General features: G+C 47.7%; 2 protein-coding genes across 4 annotated transcripts in view; both read left to right on the top strand.

Annotated features, from left to right (window-relative positions):
- The first annotated feature begins 4466 nt into the window (after window positions 1–4466).
- Window positions 4467–9866, top strand: INHBB (inhibin subunit beta B). The gene is made up of 2 exons (XM_031590615.2): window positions 4467–4883; window positions 7179–9866. Exons 1-2 carry the CDS (start codon window positions 4481–4483, stop codon window positions 7952–7954), a joined length of 1179 nt encoding a protein of 392 aa, XP_031446475.1. The 5' UTR covers window positions 4467–4480; the 3' UTR covers window positions 7955–9866.
- A 4029-nt stretch (window positions 9867–13895) lies between these two features.
- The window catches only part of GLI2 (GLI family zinc finger 2), a 388026-nt gene continuing 376527 nt past the window's right edge, over window positions 13896–25394 (top strand). For 2 of the 3 annotated variants that reach the window (XM_090143691.1, XM_090143690.1), the window contains exon 1: window positions 13896–14091. The gene's annotated coding sequence lies outside the window, so the exon portion shown is untranslated. Of the gene's footprint in view, window positions 14092–14360; window positions 14509–25394 lie in introns of those variants that run through there. The other variant, XM_090143692.1, reaches the window with a different exon arrangement.

Genomic DNA, 25394 nt, shown 5'->3' with positions numbered 1-25394 from the left:
AATTCAGAAAACATCCCGATCCTTTCAGAATGACATTTACCTATTTGACTTCCAATAGGACTTCTCCTTCCACAAATCTAAGGTGCTTCTGAAACTTCCAGTGTTTTTTTGCAGTTGTTTTAAAAGCATTTGGTGATTGGGGTTAAATCCAGCTGGTGACTGGTCACTACTGGTGCTCCCCAGGGGTCAGTACTGGGGTCAGTCACCATCCCCGGAGGTGTTCAAGAACTGTGTAGATGTGGCATTGAGGGATGTGGGTAGTGAGCATGGTGGGGACGGGCTGATGGTTGGACTGGGTGATCTTAGTGGTCCTTTCCAACCTTAATGATTCCCTGACTTGTTTATGGGTAGTGAAGAATCACTTTCTTACGAAGCAAAAGAAGGGCATGAATAGAAATCTCACACGGAGCGCTGCCCTCACACATCTGTAACCACATCTCCCTGCAGTTAAAGCACGATGACAGTGGTCACCCTGCACAGAGCTCTTCCACACGTGGGGCAGCAGTGCATGATCCAAGGTCTACCCTTGAATTCCTGCAGGAGAGCAGTGCTCTTCTGAAGTGCCATTTCAAACAGATTGCGCTCCACTACGCCCAACCTCCCCCATGTAGATGCAGCTATAAGAGCAGAAAAAGTGCTTTTGCCAGTATAGCCTATGTTATTTTGGGGAAATGCTTGCAGAATAAGATGCCTGTGGTAGTAGAACTTGTGTCTGCTGGTATCAAAGGGGAAGTGTTCATAGTGCAAACCAGGCCTCTTATATATGAGAAGCTTTAGGCAGTTCAGCCATCGGTAAAGAAAATCCTTCCTCGGAGGGATTAGGAAGGTTACCTAACAGATATTGCTGCTGGTTTAAGAGCACAAAAGGTGCTGGAGCAATCATAGTGGGGGCCAGAGCCTTGGCCGTGCAAATTGTTATAGCCCCACTGATGGCATTGTAAAGATACAGCCTGGGGGGAGCAGCCCCATGCCACAGCCACGTCTCTGCTTCAGCACATCCTTCTGGTCCGGGGGATGCAGACCTGCCCCCAGAGCAGCATCTGCACTGTCTGCCTTGGGAAGATAGCAAAGGGCTGTGGGAAGAACTGTAGCAGTGCGATGTGTTGGAGCACACCGCTTTGCACAGGATGAGACACGGCATGCATCCCCATCTCATTACACCAGCAGCTTTAATGAGAATCAGACTTCAGCCAGGAGACTTGGACATTTCTGCAGGAAATGCCCTCAGTGCTGCACCTCGCACAGCAGCATCCCGGCTGCGTGGCGCTGCCCACCCAGCACACATCCCGGCCCTTCCCTTCCCGGCTTCCCCTGCATTTAACTCATGGAGACGCGTGACCCTGAGTCAGATGGTGAGCAGCCGGTTAGAGAGGTGCGTGTGAACGCAGATGAGCTCAGAGCAAACAGAGGACAGGGGGAGGTGGGGGGTGGCGGGGGGAAGCTACCACCTCCGTGCTGCTCCTTCAGCTGCAGTGTCCCAGCAACAGGTCTGTGGCCAGGGGATAGAACTGAGAGCTGAGGAGAGCTGAAAATGAACAGAGTGCTATGGCTCCATCACCAAGCTGTGCTCTCTGAGCGAAGCACAGAGCCAACCCTGCTGCCTTCATTGCTTGGGAGAGAGCCTCAGAGCAAACCCTGGGCGCACTGTCAATAAGGAGAGGTTAATCAGTGCGTTCATTTGTTGGCAGCTGATGGAGAAGATGCATCTTCCCCAAGTCTGAATATGCAAAATGCCCGTAGTTTGCTGAAAGAGGAGGAAAAAAAGGCAAAGCAGCAGCAGCAGGGATGGGCCAAAATGGCCATGTTTACCCTCAGCTTTCGTGTGACAGTGACCTCTACGCACCACTCACCGTTGCTCTGCTGTTGTTTTCTTGTTAGCTCTTTGCTGTCAAATTAATTACTGTGAAGCACTAAGCCTGCCGCCTTCACGTGCTCTTATTAGCTTACAGGATGTCTGATTGATTGGATTTTTAGCATTATTTCTTTTTTTACATTCTGGGTTTTCCATTCACAACCTGTTAGCAGGAGGCACGAAATGCAGGCATTAATTCTGAGCCCCTTATGCAGTGTAGGTGCGTTACACTGCCCTTAATATCACTGTGATCAGACTGAGATTGCGATGCGATGGTGCTCCACAGCGCTGTTTGTCTCTCCACAGAGACAGAGAAAAGATCGGCGGTGGTGCGCGGATAGCAATTCTGCCTTTAGCTGATCCCTCACTGACCCTCTTTATGCCCCGGGTGGCTACTATTAGTGACAACTGACAGCAGCCCGTGCAGCGCACACGCACACACGGCCCAAGTTTTATTTTCCTTCTTAAAACAGCGGCTGCTCCTTGAAAACGCGCTCCTGCCCTCTGCAAAGCCAGCGCTGGGCTCCGCGGCGGAGACGACGGCCCCGCGCTGCCTCCCCCCGCCCGCCCCGCTGCCCCCCGCCCCGCCGCTTCCCGGCGCGGCCCCGCGGGGGCGCCCTCGGCCCGGCCATGCCCGCGGCGGTGCGGGACCGCGCGGCCTCGGGGTGCGCCCGCAGCTCGGCGGGGCGGAGGCTGCGTGCACCTGGCCGGCTAGCCTCGGCCGCTGGAGGCCCGCCCGCCCTCCCTCGGGCTTGGCTGCGGGGTAGCCGGATGGGAACCGGAGCCTTACCCCACTCTCGAGGCTCACCCGCAAAGGGAAACCCGCTCGCAGGGCTCGGGGTCCCGTTATGTCCCCCTCCCCGCACCGCGCTGCCCAGGAGAGCCCCCGTCCCGCTGCACCAAACACACGCTCGCACTCGCCCCGTCGCAAAACCAACCCGACGGTAAACTTTCTAATGCCTTCTCCTTTCAAGCGCTTAAAAGGCACAGGAAGAGCCCGGGGGGGGCACCCAACTCCCGACCGGGGTCGGCCCTTGCGGCGCGGTGCGGTGGGTGTGTGCGGGAACCGGGAGGAACGGGGGGAGTTAAAGGAACAGCGCAGTTAATAGCTCCGCATAAGGAAGTTACTGTAATAGCCCGGGGGGCAAAAAACTTAATCTCCCAAATAGTGAGGAACCCACGGCGGCTCTGTTATAGGTTGGAGTTCCCACGTGGTTTTAACTCCTGTATAAAAGTTTCAGTAGAAAGTGCCACAATGTCGTGATTTTGCAGGGGGGGGGGAATTAGCAGGAGGAGACGCGCGGCCGATAAGCGAGGAGCGAGCCGCTTCCCCGAGCCCTTCCACTGCGGAGCCGCGAGGGAACATCAGACGCGTTAAAAAAAGCCCCAACCAAACCAAAACAAAACGCGGCGTTGGAGCCGGCGCACGGCGAGCGGAGATCAAACAGACGCGGAGAGAGAGAGAGAGACGAGGGAGAAAGGGAGAGACAGATTAACTGGAGCAGCAGCGGCGGCGGCAACAACAACAACAACAAAAAATCATACTTATAATAATAATAATAATAATAAAAACCCAAACCACCAACAAGGAGATATTGTTTAAAAAGAGCGAGCGAGGCAGCGAGCCGCAGCGCCGGGCTGACCGAGTGGATCCGCGCAGCACTCCCGGGACCGCCGGCACCGCGCTGAGTCCCCGCGGAGCGGCCGCGCAGCGCTGCGGAACCGCGCGGGGACCGCCGCCGCCGCATCCTCCGGAGCCTCCGCGCGGATCTCCCGATCCCGCCGTCGCGGGGAGACGCCTCGGCACCGTGGAGCCGTCGGCCGCGCACCCGCCGCCCGCGGCCCCCGCCCCGGCGGTGCTCCGCGTCAACTTTGGCGGCGCGTCGGGAAGCGGCGGGCGCTGAAGGAAGGAGCGAGCGGAGCGCGGCGGAGCGGCTCAGAGACCCGCACCCACGGCCTGTGGATTGTTGTCTTGCGGGGGCGGAGTGGGCGGGGGGGTACAAGTGGCATCTCTCCCCCCCACCCCCCCTCCTCCTTCCAGGCTATAAATTGGATTGTATATAAATCTGCTTCGGTTATCTCCCTGACCCCCCTCAATGACGCCGGACTAAAGAGCTCTCTCCGCGGCCCGCCCGGACCCTGCCGAAGCGAGCGATGGACCACGAGCGGCGGCGCCCGGGGATGCCCCTCTGAAGCGCCGCGGGGCCCCGGGGCAGCGCGGCGCCGCCTCCCCCAGCTCCCCGGCTCCCCTCGCACCTCCGGCCCCGCTCCCCCTCCCTCCTTCCCCGGGCTGCGCGGCCACCCCCTCACCTGCTGCCGTCCCCCTCCCCCGCGGAGCCGGGCGCTCGGTGCGTTCAGCCCCGCCGCCCCCCCCCCTGCTCCCCCCTTTTCTCCCTCCCTCCCCAACTTCGGTTGCCTGCGCGGGCGGCCTCCCCCCTCCGCCTCCCCGGCGGCACACGCCGCTTCCCCGGGCCCCCCTCCTTCCCTCCCCGCGCGGAGCGGTTGCGGCCCCCGGCTTGGCTGCCGCCGCCCCCTCCGCGCCGCGGAGCGCTCGGAGCGGCGCTGCCTGCAGACGGGCTCCCTGCGGCGCTCCGGGCCGGCCCCAGCTCGGCCCCCCGCTCCTCCGCCATGGACGGGGCGGCTCGCCGGGGGGTGCTGGCCGCGCTGCTGGCCTGCGGGCTGCTGCTGCTGGGAGCCGCCGCCACCCCGACCCCGCCGGCTCCCGCCGGGGGCTCCCCGCAGGACACATGCACCTCCTGCGGCTTCCGGCGGCCCGAGGAGCCGGGCAAGGTGGACGGGGATTTCCTGGAGGCGGTGAAGAGGCACATCCTGAGCCGGCTGCAGATGCGGGACCGGCCCAACATCACGCACGCCGTGCCCAAGGCGGCCATGGTCACGGCGCTGCGCAAGCTGCACGCCGGCAAGGTGCGGGAGGACGGCCGCGTCGAGATCCCCAGCCTGGACGGGCAGGCGAGCGCCGGGCCCCCGGCCCACGACCCCGTCTCCGAGATCATCAGCTTCGCCGAGACAGGTGGGCGCCGCCCGGCCCCGAGCCGCTGCCCTCTGCCCTGCCTGCCCCGAGCCCCGCAGCCCGTCCCCTGCCCGTCCCCTGCCTGCCCCTGCTGCCCATCCCTTGCCCGCCGTGGGCCCTTGGTTCTGGGCTCGTCGGCCCGTCCTTAGCCTCTCCCCCTTCCGCCCCGGCCCCCAGCCCCTCGCTGTCCCGTGCCCCTGTGCCCGGTCTGCCCCGCCAGCCCCCTCGCCGGGTCCCCCTGCGGGTCTCATTGCAGCGCTCCTTCCAGCCGCTCGCCTCTGTCCCCTGCATCCTGCTGTCCCTTCTCCTCCTGTCCCACTCCATCCCTCGCATCCTTCACCGCAGCTGATGCCCTTCTAATTCCTCTGCTCCGCATTATGCATCCCTGTGTTGAGGTCTGCTTGCCCTCCCTGTCTGTTCCATCCCCACGAATTTAGCCTTCATTCATGGTGTTGGCCTTGTCTGCCTCCTACCGCTGCTGTTTGTCTCCCCTCTGTCCGTCTGTCCCTGTACTGATCGTGCCATCCCCATCATCTATCCCCGCCGTCCCGGCTGCCTCAATCCCACGCAGCCCCTGCGGCCGCACGGCACTGAGTCCCTTTGCGGAGCTTCCCAGCAGTTCACCCGGGCTGCCGCTGTGCCGGTGAACTTTGCACATCTGCAGCGCTCTGTGCACTGCTGCCTGCTGTCTATCTGCCCATCTCTCCTTGGCCTCATTGCTCTTTCACTCGGTTCATTTCTCTGCCTCTCTATCACATTTGTCCACAAAATAAATCTCTTTCTAGCCTGGATGCTGCCTACTCATCTTCTTTATCTACCCTCCCACTTAGCAAAGCATATACATTTACAGTATCTATGGGATCTGTTGTGTTATACATATGCTTGTTATATTCACATACAAAATTGATGGGCGCACACAATCTCGTGCAACACGAGCGATGGGGATCGGTGCAGCAAGGCTGTACTGTTCTTTTTCTGTCACTGTCACCACAGTTTATTAAGAAGTTGTGTATTTATTAGCGTGCAGAAGGTGTTCTCAGCACACAGCGCTGGTGTTGTTATTTGTTGGTGGGCTGTTGGTGGGAGGTGTGGGGTGGGCTTCTTCCACTTGCTTTTCAATGAACACTTTGAATATCGCTTCGATGTAAGATGTACAGAAACACAGTGACAATTCCTTGTCCCTGAAATATTACAGGGTGAGGAATGGGCCCTGCAGGCGAATTAGGAAGGAAGGCATCTAGGGTAACAAATAGAGACACTGACTGTGCAAAAAACCATTGACAAAAATTACAGAGATTCGTAGGAAAACAAAAGGAAGAGAAATCTTCATTTGGCTGTGTACAGAAAGAAGTCAAACAGATAAGGACAGATGAGAAAATGCCTCTCCAGCAGTAATTTAAACAGCAACTGCAAGGCTGTGATTCAAGCACCAGCATTACCGTCCCCGCTGCAAAGGCACATTCATCACCTACGCCAGATTTGGTTGGGACTTACAGTGCAGAACGGCAGCGGGGACACCGGTGTTTCTGCAGCAATGCATGCAGCAGCGCCTATGTTTACAAATAACGGGTTATGTCAGACATTTGGTGACATTTGGTTTTCTGGGATAATGTCACTGCTGGAATTCTGATGTTATTGAGTAGTTAGCGGAGAGCAGTCAGCGGTGGTGGTGCAGTGAGAGCGACTGCTTCGTTTGGTCGCCTCTAGGCGAGTTGTCGCTGCGAGGGGAAAGGCAGAGGTTGGGATGGTGAATGGCAGATATTGTACCAGGCTAGGAGGGCTTTGCTTCATTTGTAGGAGATGTAGGGACGTTACTGAAATATTTTTCCCCCTATCTTGTGGATCCTCTCTGCTAAACGGCTGTGAGAGTATGTGAAAATCGAAACAAAATCCCCGGTTTGGCATTGATGTTTCAGTGGTTGCTGAAAGGGCTCTCGCTGTGAGAATCGGCCAAGAGCTGAAAGTTAAAACTATTCTTAAACCAGCGAGATAGGGCAGTGCAAGCGCCAGTCCTTCCAAGATGCTGTCGTGGTGTCCGTGCAGCTCTCCAGCTGCAGAAACCCAGTACTGGGAGAGCCCTGGCTGGTGGCTGTGCATCCGACCCATTCGGCTGCAGCCCGGCAGTTTGTTTCGATTGCAGATCAGGGCTCTCAGATTCAGTGCATGCCTTCTGGCTGATGCAGCCCCATCGCCCTTTCGATCAGCTGTCTTCCGGCGTTGCCGCTGAACCCAGAATCGCACAAAAGATACGTTTTCTTTTTGACTTAATCTTGCTGATCTCTCCTTATCTTGCAGACGATCTGGCCTCATCTAGAGTCCGCCTCTATTTCTTCATCTCGAATGAAGGGAACCAGAACTTGTTTGTCGTTCAAGCCAGCCTGTGGCTTTACTTGAAGCTGCTTCCATATGTCTTAGAGAAAGGCAGCAGGCGAAAAGTAAGAGTCAAAGTCTATTTCCAAGACCCGGACACTAGCAACAAGTGGAATGTGGTTGAAAAGAAAGTCGATCTCAAAAGAAGTGGTTGGCACACTTTTCCCATGACAGAGGCGATCCAGGCTCTGTTTGAGAGAGGAGAAAGGAGACTGAACTTGGATGTTCAATGTGAGGGCTGTGAAGAGTATTCAGTGCTGCCAATTTATGTGGACCCCGGGGAGGAATCCCACCGGCCTTTTTTAGTGGTGCAAGCCCGCCTCGCTGATAACAAACACAGGATCCGGAAAAGAGGCCTGGAGTGCGATGGCAGGACCAATCTATGTTGCAGGCAACAGTTTTACATTGACTTTAGACTCATTGGGTGGAATGACTGGATCATAGCACCATCAGGTTACTATGGGAATTACTGTGAAGGGAGCTGCCCGGCCTACTTGGCTGGCGTCCCGGGGTCGGCTTCCTCCTTTCACACCGCCGTCGTGAATCAGTACCGAATGCGGGGGCTGAACCCGGGCACCGTGAACTCCTGTTGCATTCCAACCAAACTTAGCACAATGTCAATGCTGTACTTTGATGATGAATACAACATTGTGAAAAGGGACGTTCCCAATATGATTGTGGAAGAATGTGGTTGTGCTTGATTTGAGGTGTGTTTTTTGGGGGGGAGAGAGAGAGAGAACATTCCCGTACGAGATGGTGTTGGAGGAAGTTTCACTGTGTATCCAGGCATCAGTGTTGAAAAGTCACTGTGGAAAAGTTTGACGACAAAAAAAAAAAAAAAAAAAAAAAGAAGTCATTTCACTTTGGTGTCAGGACAGTGGCAGTTTGTGGATCTTGGACACTTATATATCCTACCACTTATAAGTTAATGCTATGAGATATCTTAAAGACACACACACACACACACACGCACACACACCGTGCGCACACACAACCACGCGCTCGTGCACACACAGACACACACACAGACACGAGGCAGCTTGGGAAAGGGACGTGAGCGCAGGAAGTCAGTGACCAGTGACGACGTACCTACATGCCTGCCAGTACGAGTGGACGGCTGCGCAGCTGTATCCCCGCCTGCCAGCAAAGCCAGACCGAAATGAGCTCCCTTTGCTCAGGCAAAAGCACAGACTGCGAGAGCACAACGTATTCTTGCACGCAGGTGTCGAAATGACCAAACTTAGAGAGAAAACAAAAAAAAAAAAAAAAAAGAAAGAAAAAAAAGTCGACTGTCACCTCTTAGGTCTAGTGGGAAGCTGAAGGACACCTGCCTTTGTAGGTGATCACTTCCTCTTAATTTAAATTTATCTAAATATAAGCATCACAGAAAACCGTATCTTCCTACAGCACTTCCAGTAAGCACTTCCACTTCGGTAACATCTGAGAGAGAGAAGGAAACAGACACATACGCAGCTGCTGTGTTTCTGACATCGGACTGTTGGGGGTCTGATGCTGTAACTGACCACTAGCAACCCGCGGATGGCTGTACCTGTTTGTGTCTTGGATAAGGGAATCTGACGCCGTATCTCAGCATCTCTCACTGTTCCGAGAGCAAAGAGTCAGAGTTGCATTCTGTGTTCTTTGACGGGGGACTCGGCGAGGAGCTGTCGTGTGGGGAGCGAGCAAACGAGAGGCCGCGACCACGGCTAAAACCAATGAACCCTGCAGAGGAGCGACAGTGCCGCAGTGGAGACGTTCTGAAAAATGCAGTGCATTTAGTAACGGGCAAGGAACATTTTAACGAGTCCTGGAAAGGAGGAGAGAGGAGAGTGCTTTCAATTTCCTTACCGGGAGGTGTCAAGAATGGCCATAAAGATCAGAAAATAATGATACAGCATAGCACTTGCAAACTGCTTGAATGCACGTATAATAGCACTTGCAAATTTCAATGCCTTGAAAAGTGGTACTTGATAGTGCACTTATCTTTGCTCACTATCTAGGTAAACAGGTGCCGCATGAGCTATGCAATTTAAAGTGTTGACCCATACTAGACAAAACTGGACTTATGATATGACTTTTTTATATTTTTTTATACTTGAAATTAAATCTTTTGCTTCTTTTTTAAAGCGAATGATTGCTTTTAATGTTTGCACTGATTTAGTTGCATGATTAGTCAAAAAACTGCCATTTGAAAAAAATGTTATTTTTATAGCAGCAAAAAATGAATACAGTTAAATGTATTATACATAAATTTTGGAACCAAAGAGGCCAACATATTAGTTATAATTTTTATGAGATGGCAAAGCCATCATATATCATGTAGTCATGCTGAGCAATCCCTCACGAGGCCTACCAATTGTTTCAGGGTACAAAATGGATTCTGTTTGTTCTATTCAGTGTCTTTTCTATACCATACGCACATGGAACGTAGAGTGAAAAGAAATGACTATTGTAGAGTACATTACAAGATGTGCATCCTTTAAATCCAATTTTTATGTTTATTTAATAAAGTTCCTTTTAGGTTCTGTTCCATAATAATTTAAACCAAACAATTTTCACTTAGATTTGCTGTTGAAGTATTTTACATTTGTGTACAGTTTAAATAAATAAAAAGATGGAAAACTGGACATCCTTTTTTTTTTTTTTTTAGTTGTTTAATTTTGGTGCAGCGTGCAACAGCATCTGGAGAAACGCAGTTGCTTTTGGGGCTGAGTGCAGGCGGTGAGCCGTCACGTCAGGATGCACACATATTAGGCACTGCAGAAAGCTGTGTCTGAGAGCTCAGCTGCCATCCTGAAATGCCATGCTCTCACTTCATGGCCGACTGTACCTGCAAGCATCTGCTCCTTGCTGCATGCACTGGTGTGGGTCTGTGGGGTGCGGGTAGGGCTGCGTTCCGCATACCTGCTGGGCGCTGGGAGCGAGTTCCTGGTTCACCTGCTGTGTAGGAATGTGACTTCTTGCCTGGGTCACTCCCCAGCACAGCACTTACTAGAAGTGAGAAATAAGGGGAAAAGCGCTTCCAGGAAAAACAGGCCCATGCTAACGCTGATCAACTTTTGTTTCTCAAATTCACTGCCAGCCAGGAGATGTTTTCGGAGTAAAACACATCCTATTTACTAACTTAAACAAAAAATGTTGACAGACACTCACAGGAATCCATGTCAGCTGCACGTATATTCAGATATTGATTTCGCTGATCTCCATAGACAGCCCCTTCCTGCCGGAGGCCTGACCAAACGCCAGCTAATGCTGACAGAAGGACTTCTGTTGACTTAGCAAATGTTAGCTCTGACCCCGAGACCTGGGAAGTGTTGAAGAAGCAAGTTTGTGCAGCTAATGACAGGTTCTGGTTACAATTCCAATTCAAGCACAAGTCTGCCCACCCCCTCCCAAAGCCAGGCTTGGGGGCTAGACCACTTTGCTTTGGAAGACCCTATGAGCAACTTGCTGTGGCCATGCCAACAACTTGCTGCACAGAACTTTGTCCTCAGTACAAATTTTTTCAATATTTCCTTGCTCTTTTTTTGCCACTGCTCCCTGCACACCTCTTGTCAGAACCATTTCTCCTGCTCCATTTTGTGGCAACGGGGCGACACGGCTCCATGGCGACCTGCTGCATCTGCCGCCTCGCTGTCGAGTGCGGCAAATTCCCCTTGCAATCAGTTGGAAGTACACGTGCCTACAGTCTGAAGGCATGTTTAACCTCAAATGACACAGTCTTTGTAAATAAGAGTGGGCAGCGCTGTTAGAAATGGGATATATTAAGAAATGTCTTCAGTCAATGTGCAGGGCCCTGCAGGCAGGGCTTGCTGAGACCTCATTCCCAATGGAAGGTGGTTGGTTTCTGGGCTGAACCCAGGCCCTGTGTTGGGCACAGGGACTTATGTGCTCTGTCACAAGGAGAGCAGGTTGTCTCGGGGTGAGACAGGAACCTGCTCCCCTGGGGAGCTGTGGAAAGCCCAAATGGCAGCAAAATGGGGCTGGCCGGGATGGATATGGGGTGTGGGCTGCACTCCGCATCCCACAGCAAACCCACAGCCAAGCCTGGGATCCTGAACAGTCTCACAGAAGCTGTCAAACAAAAACCCTTCGCTTGGTAAAAAGAATTGCAGCGCTCTTCCCTTGTTGTCCCTGCACCTCTATTTGAAGCTCGGGATCTGCCATTCATGGGGCAGAAATGGAAATAAAAAGATCATAAATAATTATGGTGTGAGAGGTATCACCTTGCAAGGGAAGAGTTGTTCCAGGCTCCCAAATCCTTTTATTTGAGGTGCAACAGTCTCTGGAAATAGATCTGGATGGGATGTGCTCTGGATTTGGAAAGATGTGGAGTCACCCACTGCTTCGAGCACAGAATGGGAGCAAGGTGCTTCCAACACACAGATTTCTAAGGCTAAAAGGAAATAAAATTTTAAAACTCTTAATTTGGAGGAGGGGAAGGCAGCAATCTGAGACAGTTTTGGCTTTGTTTTTCATGAAGGTGACAAGGCTACTGCTCTCATTATTTTTTTGCAGGGGCTGCAGGTACTGCACGTTTTGCAGCTGCCACCTCCTGCCTTTCTGAAATTAGGCAGGCTGAAAAACGAGATGCCCAAACTTGATGGTTGCTTTTTGAAATGTTGGGTTTTTGTTTTCCTGCCTCTCATTCTGAGCCTTAAAAAGCTGAGCTCCAGTTTCCTTGCCTTGTGCTGCATGAGATACTGTATCTAAAAAAACCCATTTGGGTCAGGTCCAGAATCATCCCAATAAGCTGAATCGCTCATCTCCTACAGGCTTTGAGTTTGACCCTGTAAATGCTAAGTCACTGTACTCCTTTTGTGCAGTGAAATCAACCACTGGAGATGGAAAATCTCCATCCTTTAGAATAGGCAAAACCCCTGTGCTGGTGCCTGGAACTCCTGCTGGCATTACTGAGGGCTGTGTGAACAGGGTGACTGTCATGACGTGGTGCAACAGAGCACTTGGTGGATGAACTCTGCATACATCATGTATTTCTGCACGTAACAGACACCTGCTGCAAAATTGCCAGGTCTCACATCCTTTGCTTTGCTACTTATGAGAGATGCAGCCAGCAGATGAACATAATTGCTGCATTCCCCCCTGCCATGGGAGAAGGGGGAAACCCCTCACTGAATGAATCCTTCTTAATAACAATTTTGGTTTGGAGTGGTTTCTGCTGTGAGGCGTTGAAAAGCGTTATGCAAAGTGGATCAGGAATATAAATTTCTGTCTAAGAGGAAAGCCTATTTCTGTTAGTACTGATGCCAGTCTACTTTAACTCCCTTAACGTCTGCAGATTTAATTCAGGCTAGCAACAATAAATCTAAGGACACACTACAGCCTGGTTTTCTTGAAATCCTAAGCAAGTCCAGCTCATTCTCCGTATTTCTAAACAAATCCCTGTTTTCTTTAGAATTAGCAGCTAAAAGATTTAGCGAAAGCCACAGATACAACTCACCTGGTAATAAACTCATGGAGACTCTCCCTGCACATGCTGGAATTTGGCCAGGAATTAGCAATCTGCTTCAGTATGGAATATCCCAATAGCTTTCATTTGCTTGCACAGTCAGTACCCCTGAACCAAAAGCTGGGTCTACCTGGCTTCTTGTGATGTGAGGGGCCAATTTTATTTGGGTAACTTCATTGATTTCAGGAGAATTGTTTCTGATTTGTACTAGAATAAGTGGGAGCAGATTTAAGTTCTTTAATGTTCTTCCAGTTTAGCTCTTGGAATAACTTATATTTCATTATTATGTGTTTATGTAATTAGTGCAATTATATCAAATTATATAATTGGTACAATTACTTGGACTCATGTAACCACTGCATGTAGCATTCCATGCTGTAAAATCTTTTACTCCTGGGAAAAAAAAAAAAAAAAAAAGTCAATATTGCATGGGAATCTTAATTTGTTTTTAAATTCCAGTATCAAATTTAGGGCCTGACCACATGCAAGGAACTTCTGGTTCACATCAGTGGAACTTCTCTGAGCAGGCAGCGTGCAGCCTTCATCATAGATATTGGGCTTTTAATCTGATTTGGCCAATACTATTCAACAGAGGCCCTCCTTGGATGTGTGCAGCCCTAACCAGTACTGAGCAGAAAAGCCAAGTTTCTACACACACGCTGTATAACCTGAGAGACCTGTGAAGCCATCAGAGATGTATGCAGAGTACAGCTTCCTTATACTCAGTCAGGTTTACTCTGCTTGTGATCTGCTGCTGAGAAGTTTAAGTTGCTACTTTTACTACATTCATAGGCTCCCTCTTTTTGATGCTGGGTTTATTTTCTCTTGCACTGTAATTGGTTTCCACGATACATTTTTATAAAAGAATGGGAATAGAGGAGTTGTAGCCTGAATCTAAACATGACACTGAAGGAAACCTTTGTGAGTACAGTCAAAGTAGAGACATCCAACAAAACAAGGCCACAAGAAGAAAATTCAAGAAGTGGAGAAATGCACTGATTTCTTTGGGCCACACCTGCCACAAAGAAAAAGGCAGAATGAAAGCTGGGTTGTTGGGCACCTGGTAGGAAGGAACGAGCCCTCTCACCTACTAAGCACTCCATGCTCTTACTTTGGCCTGCATACAGTCACTGAACCCAGCTGCAAAGCACCCAGGCTCACACCTGAGCTACATCTTTACCTAATGTGTCCTGCCCAGAGTCAGGGCAAGCCCAGCTGAGCCTGCTCACTACATGATTGTGGAGGGACCCCACCTCCTTGTACGACCTCCTGCAGACCAGTCCTTGCAGTTAGGCTGGAAGATGCAGCTGCATCCCTAAAATGGCTGCACTGTGGAAGACTGCAGATCGTGCTGCTTTTCCCCAGCTGGTAAGTGTGCTTGTTGCCTGTTATTTTTATCTTGAGCTTTTGTTTTGTTTTTGAGGATAATTGCACATTATTGCTGCAATATGTTATAATAAATGCTATGAAGATGACTATTGTATCCAAGAGGAAAGGAGATGTGGCTGGGGAGTGAACTTAAACCTATGTGTCAGCAAAACAAACATGCAGTGTTTGGGCTGTATCAGTCAAGTGGCACCAAAGTGGCATTTAGGTTCTGCCCAAGCTGAGTCTGCAGGGTTGATCGCATCCCTCTGTGCTTTGTTGGATGGAGGTTTTTTTTGCCCTGTAGTAGAGTGTGCCGTGAGCTGTGGAAGTGCAGCAGTGGTTGTGCTCTCCTGTGGCTGAAGCTTAGGCCCTGTGGGTGAAGGGGAAGCTGGTCCTGGCCATTGCAGCAGCTGCAAGGTAGGAGAGGTAGATGCTGATGCTCTGTCTATTAAAGGATTAAAAGGTGTAAATACTGCCTGGAAACCATTGATTCATGCCTCTCTGTACAGCAGAGGCTGTAGTCTCTTGAATTCTGGGTCTCTCTGTCTTGTCTTCTGTTCACTCTGTTGGCAGTGCTTGAGCCATGAGAGACTAAATTCATTCTTAGGTCTCGTTCTTAAACTGGCCTGCAGCTTTTCGTTAAGAAATGAAGTAAAACATCTTTGTAGATTAAGGTCTTAAGCTCCTGTGGAAGGAAACAAACAGCACTTATCTGTCTTAATGAGAATTGTAGATATGTATTTTGTGTCCAATTGTGCAAATTATCTTTAGCAATGATACTTGTAAGGCTGTGTAACTCATGAGGTGGTTATTGGTGACTCATAAGTATTTATTTATGTCTTATGTATTGTGTATGCTTTTCTTGATTGGGGCGGCATGTTTGCATGGATGTGTATTTTCTATGTAAACACACACACAAGAAATGTAAGGCTTTCTTTAAGTGACTCACCTTTTGCCATACTAATGTCTCCCAAATGTATTTTGGGCCATCAGAAGTGTAGCTACTCAGAGCAAATTTCTTGACTTCTGCGTGCTGTAACTTAAGTATGTCTTCTTGCGTTATGTGCGTGATACGTGTGTACCCTTGTGATAGCTGAAGAGAAGGCAGCCTGTGCTCAGATGTGGCTGTGCTCCAGGCAGCTCCACAAATTGTTTTTGCTCAACACATGTTTTGAAATTGTTCAGAAGCTGGTTTGGTCTTTAGCACAGTTTGGAGCAACCTTGAGGCTGCTCAGAGATCTGTAGTGCTGCTGTCAAAGCTGAGAAATAGCCAGAATATCATAGCACCTTAGTTGTGCGTTCTGCACTGAGCTCTGCTGCCTGCACCAGGAGCTCTGGGTAGTGCTTGGGCAGCGTGGATCCCCCCCTAAGCCTTTGCACTGTGTGTTTCATACTTGCCATGAGGTAGGCAGAGAGACTTAGGATTGAAGCCGACTCTGTTTATGTTAGGTGCATGCAGCAGTGGTCAAATCAGAAAGTTAACTGTAGGACAATGAATTGAGCCCCACGTTTCATTTTATAGGCGGCTTCTCTTCGCATTGTTCTCATTCCACTCCCAAACTGACAATTGAAGCCATGTGGAGCGTGGAGAACATTGCTTTTCCTGCTTGATGCGTTTCAAGGAGATATGGTCTGGAAGCAAAGCTATGTTTAAGTTTTATACCAAATGAAAGCTTTCGCTATGACATGTGCCACAAATAGACTTTAATTTACGGGAAGTGCATACTGTAAGTGTACCCCAGGATTTTATTCTGTGCTCTGCCTGTTGGGCTTGTGAATGTGCCAGCTCTTACAGTTTTCCTTCAGTATCCCCAGCTGCAGTCCACAATTACCAGACATAACAACAAAAAGAGTGGTAAACCAGTCCACGTGCTGATGGCTGCCTGTTTTCTATATCTGGCAAACTTTCTTGTGACAGTGCTGAACATTACAACAATTCAGATGTGCTCTGCGTTTTGCTAGGCTTAAAATAGTGTTAATGTAGGGCCAGGGTCAGTTATTCACACCTGCAGAAAGCGGATTCCAAATCGTACCAAATTGGAATTCCCCTGTCGATTACAGTCATAAACAGGCTGCAAGACTGCACAGAGCAAAGCTCATAGGACTTTTGGTGCAGTATCAGAGCCTTGCTGAGGATGCTGCAGTGCCATTAGACTCACGTTAGTTGCACCTGTTTGTACCAGATGTGAATTTATCCTGTTGGCTTTCAGACAAAGATGTTGCTGTAGATCAGCCAGCAGTCAGGCTCCTGGTATTGTGCCCTCTGTATCTCTGTAGATGGTGATAACAGCTATTGTTCTTTCTTGCAATATGCTCATGGCATCAGGCGTTGTGACTCGCGTCACGATACCATTGTGAGCTGTTTGTTTAATAATGCAACATCCGTATCGTGTCATTCTAGCAATTTTCTTAATTCTTTCTATTGTTAACTTCTGTTTTGAAGTGTTCATAGTTGTAATTTAGCTTTTCAAGTTCTCCCTGAGTGTAAGCTGGTGTAAGAGGAAAAGGTTTGTAAATGCACCTGGAAGACTGTGACAAATCATTTATTGGCCACGTCTGATCAGAACAGTGAGCAGAAGTGTATTTGTGCAGGGTCTTTTTCTGGTTAGCAATCACTGGTAGTACAGATTTCTTTAACATTTGGAAATGGAATGAAATGCTGACGCTTCCTTTTTTCCTCCTTGCTCTTGTAGGACTAGTTAGATTCATGCATCAGTGGTATCATTTGGCCTGACAAAAGAGGATGCTGGAAAATGGTAGCTTGTCTTTTTTCCTGACAACCAATTTAGTAATTTGTTAGAGCGGTTGTTCTTCTAGGCAGGGGTGTATCTACCTCCAATCTAGAGGTCTTTGAAGTTATCTGTACATCTTGGGCATCGTTGAGAAAATGAAGGACTTCCTTGGGTCTTGCTTTCTGCCTGCTGGCAGAAGAGAAGCAGGATCCAGCAAACCCTTGGGCAGCAGGTTCTTTATCTGTATCTGTTGGACTAAGAATCCTTAACTTATAAACAGTTTGGGGTCAGGGAACTTCTGAAAAAGTTTTTTTGTTGTTGCTATTGCTTTGGTGATGGTGGCTTTTTTTTTTTTCTTCTTTGTCTGATCAACTTGGCTTCCAGTAGTGTTATGTAGTGACAAACTGGAGGTATCTTTGTGAAAATCAGAAGAGTTTTGGAACAAATGTAGCTCTGTTCTATTGTACTGGAATGTCTGTGGTGACCCTTTATTGGGGCTCTGAGTAAATCTTGCCATAATTGATAGAAACAGCTTTAAAAGAAAAGCAAAACAGATCGTGAAGGAAAGAAAGAGCTGATAAAGCTCCCAGCATCAAGAGCGTGCATGTTGAAACACTCTCTAATTACATATTTATCCAATCCAGTTAATACTACAGAGCTTGCAAAAAAAAAAAAAAAAAAAAAAGCCCCATAATTAGGGGTTATGAAAATGTCTACATAGCAATAATATGGCACCTAAATATAGCATCTTTCCTCCTGAAGCACTTTACATCATTTGAGAACCATGAACTTGATTCACAGCTGGCATTCACAGGTGCAACCTTATTGATTTTGATGGAATAGTGCCATTTTATAAGGGATGAATTATGTCATAAATGAAAGTTTGGTCTATCTTCTGAGCTTGTAGGGTTGCCTATTGCAGCCTGCATGTCTTTCACATCAAATTAGCTGGTGACAGCAAAACCTCTAACAGGCTTTATAGGATCTTTGCCACATCTTCCTTCTCTTGCTGCAGAAATCTTTGCATAGGCATCAGAAGAGTTGATTTTCGTGGGGTTGGACTAAATTCTGCAAGCACTGGGGAAAGGATGGGTAGGATTTGTTTTGTTTTCTGTGACCGCATGTTATTTAAGGTCATTAAATGAAGTAAAACCAGACTCTTGCTTTGGATGCTAAAGGCTTGTGAGGGTTGAGGGGATGGCTGGACAAGTTTGTGTAAAGAAATGCATGGAAGATTACTTAGTAGTTAGAAACTGCATCTGGCATAGGGAATCCCTTGATCTGAGACCAGCTGAGGGCTAGCAGAAATTTGAGGGAACTAGTATAAGTGTTCAGTCTGTCTCTTCTGCTTTCTGGTGTCTGACCACTCTGCATCTGAGACCATTCTTCTGCTTGTACTCCACATGGCAGTGCTGCTGTGCAGAGTGCTGCAGCAGGTGGGCATGAAGTATCACCCCAGCAGTGTCATGCACATCAGTTCTCTGCTCTCAACTGGGGACTTGGTCTCCTGTTGCTTGTGAAGGTCTGGATTCATATCCTCTATGAAAAGCATCTGAATATTTTTTTGTGTGCTGGAATACAGCTTAATATGAATGGAGAGGAGAGACTGTGTAATGCTGAAAATCAGCCCTCTTTCCTGTAATAACTGGTTTTCCTTTGAGGCCTTTTCTCCAAAAGCTTTACTAGACAGACCTTGCATAGCTTTAGAGCTCTGAAAGGATCGAGGCGCTGTAAAGTCTAATAGAGAGAATAAATTATATTGAGCAACTCCTACACACACATACAGGAAAAAGAATTTCACCTCCTCCCATAATATCAGATTGTTGATATTCCTTGTATAGAACTGTAGGGAATAAACAAATGTGTTCATTAACATTTACCCAGTAAGGTGAACTGAGGACAGAATATCAGTCCAGATATCCAGGCTTATCCTTGAATTTCCTGGATTTTATGGGGTTTAAGTCTGACTCTGAACAGGTCTTAAGGGCGTTTTCTTGGTGGATTAGAAGGGTCTGTGTTTGGACAGTCCCATCTATAGTACCTATGGGACTGCATAAAACCCCAGTTTTACTATTTGTATCTGTTTTAAAATCCTGCTATTCATTTGTCTGAGTCAGGCAGCTTTTAAACTTGAATTAGTGTTGGGTACGTAGCATGAGGAGAGTACACATCTGGAAGGAGCTCAGAAGATGCAACCAATGTTTCACAGAAAGTGTCGGAAAACAAACAACCCCTCTAAAAACATGGTTTGCAGATGGATCTTCATATTCCCTTCTCCCATTATTTTAGCAGGGACAATTCATCTTTAACAGATACTTGGCACAGTAACAGCAGGAAAGTGACTGAATGAGAGTAATTTCCTGGGACATCTTTCTGTCTGGGTCAGAGCACAACATCTTCTGTGCTGAAAGACCCTGTTCTTCATGTGGTGGCTGCGGTGTCAGAAATGCCATCACCTTCATTGATGTTGTCAGCTGAGACAGCACATGACAAAGCTTTAAATTTACTAGGGATATTTCTCCTGCAACAATTGCCAGTATGGGGCTCTCCTGTGGGCTTGTCCCATTGACTACGGGAAGTGTCGTGTGGCTTGGGTGGCCAATCCCAGCTCCAAAGATGGAGTGCTTGTTGCAAGCTCATGCCAAGCCATCTGTAAGATTTGTCAGATAAATGTGACTAGCGAAGTGGCACTCGTGAGCAGATGAAGGGAAATTCCCTAGGGGATTCTTTATTCGCTCGTCATTAGCAGGAGAGGCAGTGGGAAAATTCATTGTTCAGCTGTTCAAAACACTGGTGAACGCTTGACACTGAATAATCTTTAAATGAAGAGGGATGTCTAACATGTCTTGGGCAGTCCAGACACTGTGCCGGAGGCAGAATATCATGTTTTGCACATGGTGCTTACCTTGATGAAGGATAAAGATTTTGAGTTCTGAGTCGTGTATTTAGCCTCAAACACCTCCTCTCCCTGGGGTATCCTTATGCATTTATCCCTGATTTTTAAATGGGGAAATAAAATCTCCCCCTGTTGTGAGAAGGTGTTGCGAGCTCACCGTGTGTATTCAGCTCGTGGGCTCTTTGGTGGCAGATTGGCAGTGAGGATTGTGCTCTAGTCGTGAGGCTGGCTTAGAAATGATGACTTATAGAGCAAACTCTCTATCCTCAAAGAAGTGTGGGAGCTTTGACAACAGGTGATTGCTGTGTGAGATCAGGTGAGCCCGCAGTCCGTGCTGGTGAGGAACAGCTCGCCCTCCAGTCTCACATTCCACAGAACACCTCTGGTGCAACTCACTTTGCTGAACCAAAGGGAGCTTTTAGTCCTGAAAATGAATAATTCAAGTTCCTGTGAGCAAGATGCTTTAAGGAAAGCTTTGGGTTGTTCTTTTAGTTTTGTGGTGAGTCATGGAGGTTTTATGGCATTTCCTCTTACATGCTGACATGAGCATTGTGGGTATCTGCAGGCAGTGGATATCCTACTGTTGTTTCTACCAGGCCTATTGCTTATTAAAGTTTCCCTTATGCTTAGTTTTAAACTGGAGCTTGCAGGTGAAAAAAGGCATCGTTTTGAAAGCAACCATGTTCTAGTTGCACTAGCTTTTTTTTTTTCTTTCTTCTTGTCCAGGGGAGGGTTAGGGTGAGGGAACTGGGCTGACATTTGGGGAAGTGGAGTGAGGGCAGTTTGCTGTATTCTGAGTTTTCCAGACTCCACGATAGGCTCAAGACCAACGCAGGTCCCAGTCTTCAGCAAGGCTGATGCAGAATGCCGATGAAGGGAACAGATTTATCTCTCACTCGCTCCAATGAGTCCATCCAAAGGGATTACTGGTGTAGGGTACTGTAGGAAAAAAATCAGATTTATCTCCCATCACTTACTCAAGTGGATCAAAATCAAACCAACCAATTCAGAAAACCATTGTCCTAAATCCACATTTAAGTTTCAGTAAATGGGCAGACTTCAAAAAGCTGGGCTCCTCTTCAGCCCTGCTAAGTATGAGGGAGATATGAAGCAATATCTGATTTCAGATAGTAGTATGTGAAATGTTCACTGAAAGATTCACTAACACAGTTTACAGGTCACTTGCTAGATGCAGCAGCTTTTGCTGGTGAAAAAGTATTTTGAATTTGAGTTGAAAGCACTGGATAGCTGGAAAAATGAGGATATTCCAACAACAGCTCCAAAACTTGCTTCAGCTTTCATGTAAATAGATGAACTTCTGTTGACTCCAGTACAGTACTGCTTGTTCACATGAGACCTGTCCTTTTTGTACATGGAAGAAGTCATGTCACGAGAGATCTTTGATGCTTTAATGTGCCCTGGCATATCGATGGATACATCCAGTGGAGAAGAACAATCTGGGACACTTGGTCTGCATTTGTGCTTTGCTGGAGATTTGCTATGTAACCTCGAGCAAATCTATTAATCTCCCAGTACCTCAATTCCCCAAATGCAAAATGGAGATAATAAAACATAAGTCCCTTAGCAAGGGTAAACACATTTAAAAAATGCACTTAAAAGCAGTTGGGTACTAGATTAATGGAGACCTATATCTTGTGGGGAAGATTTGTTGTATTATAAATAATACATCTTCACAATTATTCCATTTAGTCTGCCTTGAAGCCTTCAAAGACATACCACGCAAATGTTTACTGGCAGCGTGTTTCCCCCCTTTTATTGGCCAACTACATGTTTAGACCAGACTTTGCTGTGGCAAAGTATTTCAGCACATTACACATGGCGAATGACTCTTTTACTGCAAAAGTAGTTTTTTTTGTTGTTGTTGTTGTTGTTAAGAGAACACCCCAAATAATGCTGTACTCAGCAGAAGCCTGTGCACCTGGAATAGCTGTCTCCGAGCAGATTTTCTTAGACGGTGTTCAGTATGCTTCAGCCTGGAGCTTCGAAAGAAATGGGGGATGGAGGAAATCTGGTGGGCATCAAGGACAAACCCCTTAGGGATGAGTTAACTTTGCAAATCACCTGAAAGAACCTTGATATGTCTCGAGTCAGCCAAGCAATGATAGTGATGAGTTGTCCAGAAAAAGGCTTGGTATTCCAGAGCATGGTTGAGTTGCTCAAGGTATAAAGTGGGGGTCTGGGGGACTCTCACAACAACAGAAGTGCACAGGAGCTATTGAAGCCATTAGATTGCCCACTATTTCAGCAGTGTTAGCTAGCTTTCCTGAACTCTGTAATTATCCTTGTCGTATTACTGAGGATACACCAGAAATATTGCAGGTGTTTGCCTTGAACCTGGAGAGGGAACTGATACAACGTGGGGAAAAAGGACTACATAGAAACTAAAAGGGTGTGATTCTTTACCTACTTTGTGCTTGTTTTACTCTGCTTTTGCCTCTGATGGAGTAATTCCTCTTTGACATTGATGTAATGAGTTGGGAGCAGGCCTGAAACGTGTGTGTGGAAATATCTTACCTGCCTAAAAGAGGTGTTTATGAGGGCATTTTGGGGAAAGCAGGAGCCTGGAATGGGCCTTTACTTAGTTCAGGTTAGAATGCTTTTTTTTTTTTTTGTACAGTAAAAGCAAGTATGATGTGGAGAAGAGTGAAAGCTTTGTTCCTGCGATCAGAGTATCAAATAGAGAATTGCATCTGCTCACATGCCCTTCCCAAGGGGATGTGCCTCAAGAACTGATGATGGCAGAGGTGAGCTGTCGTATTCTGCAGCAAGCCGCTGGAGAGGGAGAGCTGGGTTGGGGGGACTTATTAGAGTACGAGACCTTTCATGCTCTTGCCTTCAGGAATGGGAAAAAATGTAATAAACCTCTGGTAATTCTGGTGACAGATGGACATCCCTGATCTGCTTTTTTCTGCACAGCTCAAGAGGTCTTGTAGCCAACTATAAAGGGTTGGGTATCAGGAGGATATGCTCTTAACCTTTGCCCTGCAGCACAGGAACTATTGAATTGATGATTTTCTTAGTGTGCCTCTTCAACTGTAACACAATATCTTTGGGTGGAAGGCACTGAGGAATATCAGCAGTGGCACAAAAGCATAAAAAAACCTTAAGAAAAATACCTTGAGACTAAGGTGAAGTAGCCTTGCAGACAGACTTCTATGTCAAGCAGTAGCACCTGACAGCCCTCCTGATTTTGATGCTAATGCAAAACCACAGCAATGTTTACTTTTGTCTCTGACAAACATCTATGCATTGGGCAAGAATGAAAAGTTGAGCTCATGCTTGGGAGGAGCTTGGAAGTGTGAGTACGTGCTACTCAGCTGTACTCCTGGCTGTGCTGGCCAGTTGCTCCTGTAGGCAGCACTGGGCATGGTGGGAGAGCTTATGGCCTTTTGTTGTGAGCTCAGCTCTGATCTTGTCTGTGGTCTGCATGAGCTGTGCTAGAGGAGCCTATCAGGGCCAGTAGGCTGAGGTTTACTTCTCTCTGATCTGCAGATAGGATATTGTTATCAATATGAATGTGGCCTCACCTTGTGGGTGCCTGTATGTGCTGCTGGGATGGCAGTACTGATGATAAGTTCATTAGTGTCTATTCCACAATAAAGCTAAGAATTATCCTCTAAGGCAAGAGGAACACTTGTGTTCTTTACGCAGTCCATTGTAGAGAGGGTCTGGAGGTCTTTTTAGGTAGGAGCAGATACTTCAAGCTGAGGCAGTTATCTTGCATTGGTGGTAAACTGATCAAGTGTTTTTTAGTCTTCTTTTTTGTATGTTGTGACTGTTCCTGTTGCTGCTGTATAACTCAATGAAAAGCATTTTTGCTTCCATATTGGGGTATATCACTGTATGGGAACTGTTAAGTCACAGCCTGAACCACTAATCACCTGGGGAAAAAATCTGGTCAGCACTGGGAGCATGGATGAAGGCAATTCAGCTGTGTGACTGGAAGGGGTGGAGCCTGGTTGCACCTCTCTGAGACCCCATTTAAGGGCTGACTGCCACTGGGGAAAGATCTCTTTCTGGAGATCCCTCCTTTGTGAAGCTTTCCCCTGCAAAACTGGAATCTTCTAATATGGGTAAGCAATCTTCTTCCCTTCCTTTATGGCACATTTCTGTTGTGCCAGTCCTTTTGTCATCACATCTCTGTTGTAACAATTTTCCCATCGTATTGATCTGTCTAGTTGCTACAATCACCATGAGTTAATGCAGAATATAGTTTGCAGGTTAACAGTCTTCTAATTGAAAATATTACAAATTAATATATGAAAGTCACTTCCAGAATGATGCTTCCCATACTATTACATTGGCCCACAATGTCAGATGCAGATGTTGGTGATATGGTAGTTGAGGTTGAACCTTCCCACCAATATTCCATTACATGCTGTTGCTGTGTGACAGGTGGCAGCAGACAGGCAGTCTGAACAAATGGTGTCCAACATGGAAGCACGTATGAAACAAAGGTGTGGAATTGAATTCCTCCGTGAAGTAGAAATGGCACCCATTGACATTTATAGATGCTTGCTGAAGACCAATCTGAGGATGTTAGCATAGGGGGGCAGGTGGGTGGCATGTTTCATCAGTGGTGACAGTGATGTGAAAGACAAGCCATGTTCTGGTTGGCGAGACAGATTTTTGAGTGTGACATGCAGGCTCTTGTTCATCACTGGTGAAAATGCATAGCTAATGGAGGTGACTATGTACAAAACCAATGTTTTGTAGCTGAGAATTTGCTTTATCAAGTGATTTTTTTTTTTTTGTATCTGTCATAGTTTCCATGGGAATAAATAGGAGGTATTATATTCAGACCAACATATGTAGATATTCCTTTAAATGTATTGTTCCTGTACTTTGACATCACGGTCAAAATTGGCTCTGCTGGTAGTGCATCACTTGTTTTCTAGTCAAATAATTTCAAAGCATGTTGGTTTTAACTGTTTGGGGCATACAACCATATAATGCAGGGTCACTTATTCTCCCACCTTGTTCTTGTCTCTTACCTATACTAGGTTAGTAGGCAACAAAGGAAAAAGTGGCAGCACCAATCTCCTACATGTCAGTATATATATGTAAAGTGCCTAGCACAGTTGGGATTATAAGTTTTTTGACACTGCTGAAGTGTGAAGGGACCTTACTGCTCTAGGGACCACACAGGCAGACAGAAAAATGTGGTGCCTTCCCAAAGAGCTTACAAACAAAACGTAGTTAATGATCAGTTGTTCTTTGCAGCTGAATCTTGTAGAAAGACTAGTGAAGCAAAACCATCTCTATTAAAATATACTATGGTATTGGCAAACTTTATCCTACTGAAATAATAGGGGGACATGTTGGGCTTTTACTTGTGCAGGGGTTGTTTTTCATAGTATTTCACAGGAATCTGCAAGGAGTACCTAGTCTGAATAGTGAACTTAGTGAAGTGAACCTGAAATGATGAAGATAAGACCTACCTAAAGGCCAAAGGATTGTACAGGAAGGGTGGCCTAAAGGTGGTTGGAAAGCGGTCACTTGAAAGAAGAATAAAAGGGTGTTTCCACCTGTACTGAGCTTTCTTATCCATAAAAACAAGTGAGAGATTTTTGAGACCCCAATCTACTGTAGGAGAGGAAGTTACTTTACTAGGTTGACGTTATGGAAGGGTTAGGGTTGGAAGGGACTTTTTG

Source organism: Phasianus colchicus, chromosome 7, assembly GCF_987193195.1.
Source record: "Phasianus colchicus chromosome 7, bPhaCol1.hap1.1, whole genome shotgun sequence".
NCBI classification, from domain to species: domain Eukaryota; kingdom Metazoa; phylum Chordata; class Aves; order Galliformes; family Phasianidae; genus Phasianus; species Phasianus colchicus.
Note: the sequence above shows the minus strand (reverse complement) of the source record. Positions and strands in the feature narration are given on the sequence as shown.

Excerpts from the sequence above, each read along its gene's own strand:
- INHBB (XM_031590615.2), top strand. The coding sequence starts at position 4,481 with ATGGACGGGGCGGCTCGCCGGGGGGTGCTGGCCGCGCTGCTGGCCTGC. Across the intron at positions 4,884-7,178 it reads CATCAGCTTCGCCGAGACAG|ACGATCTGGCCTCATCTAGA; the intron begins GTGGGCGCCGCC and ends CTTATCTTGCAG.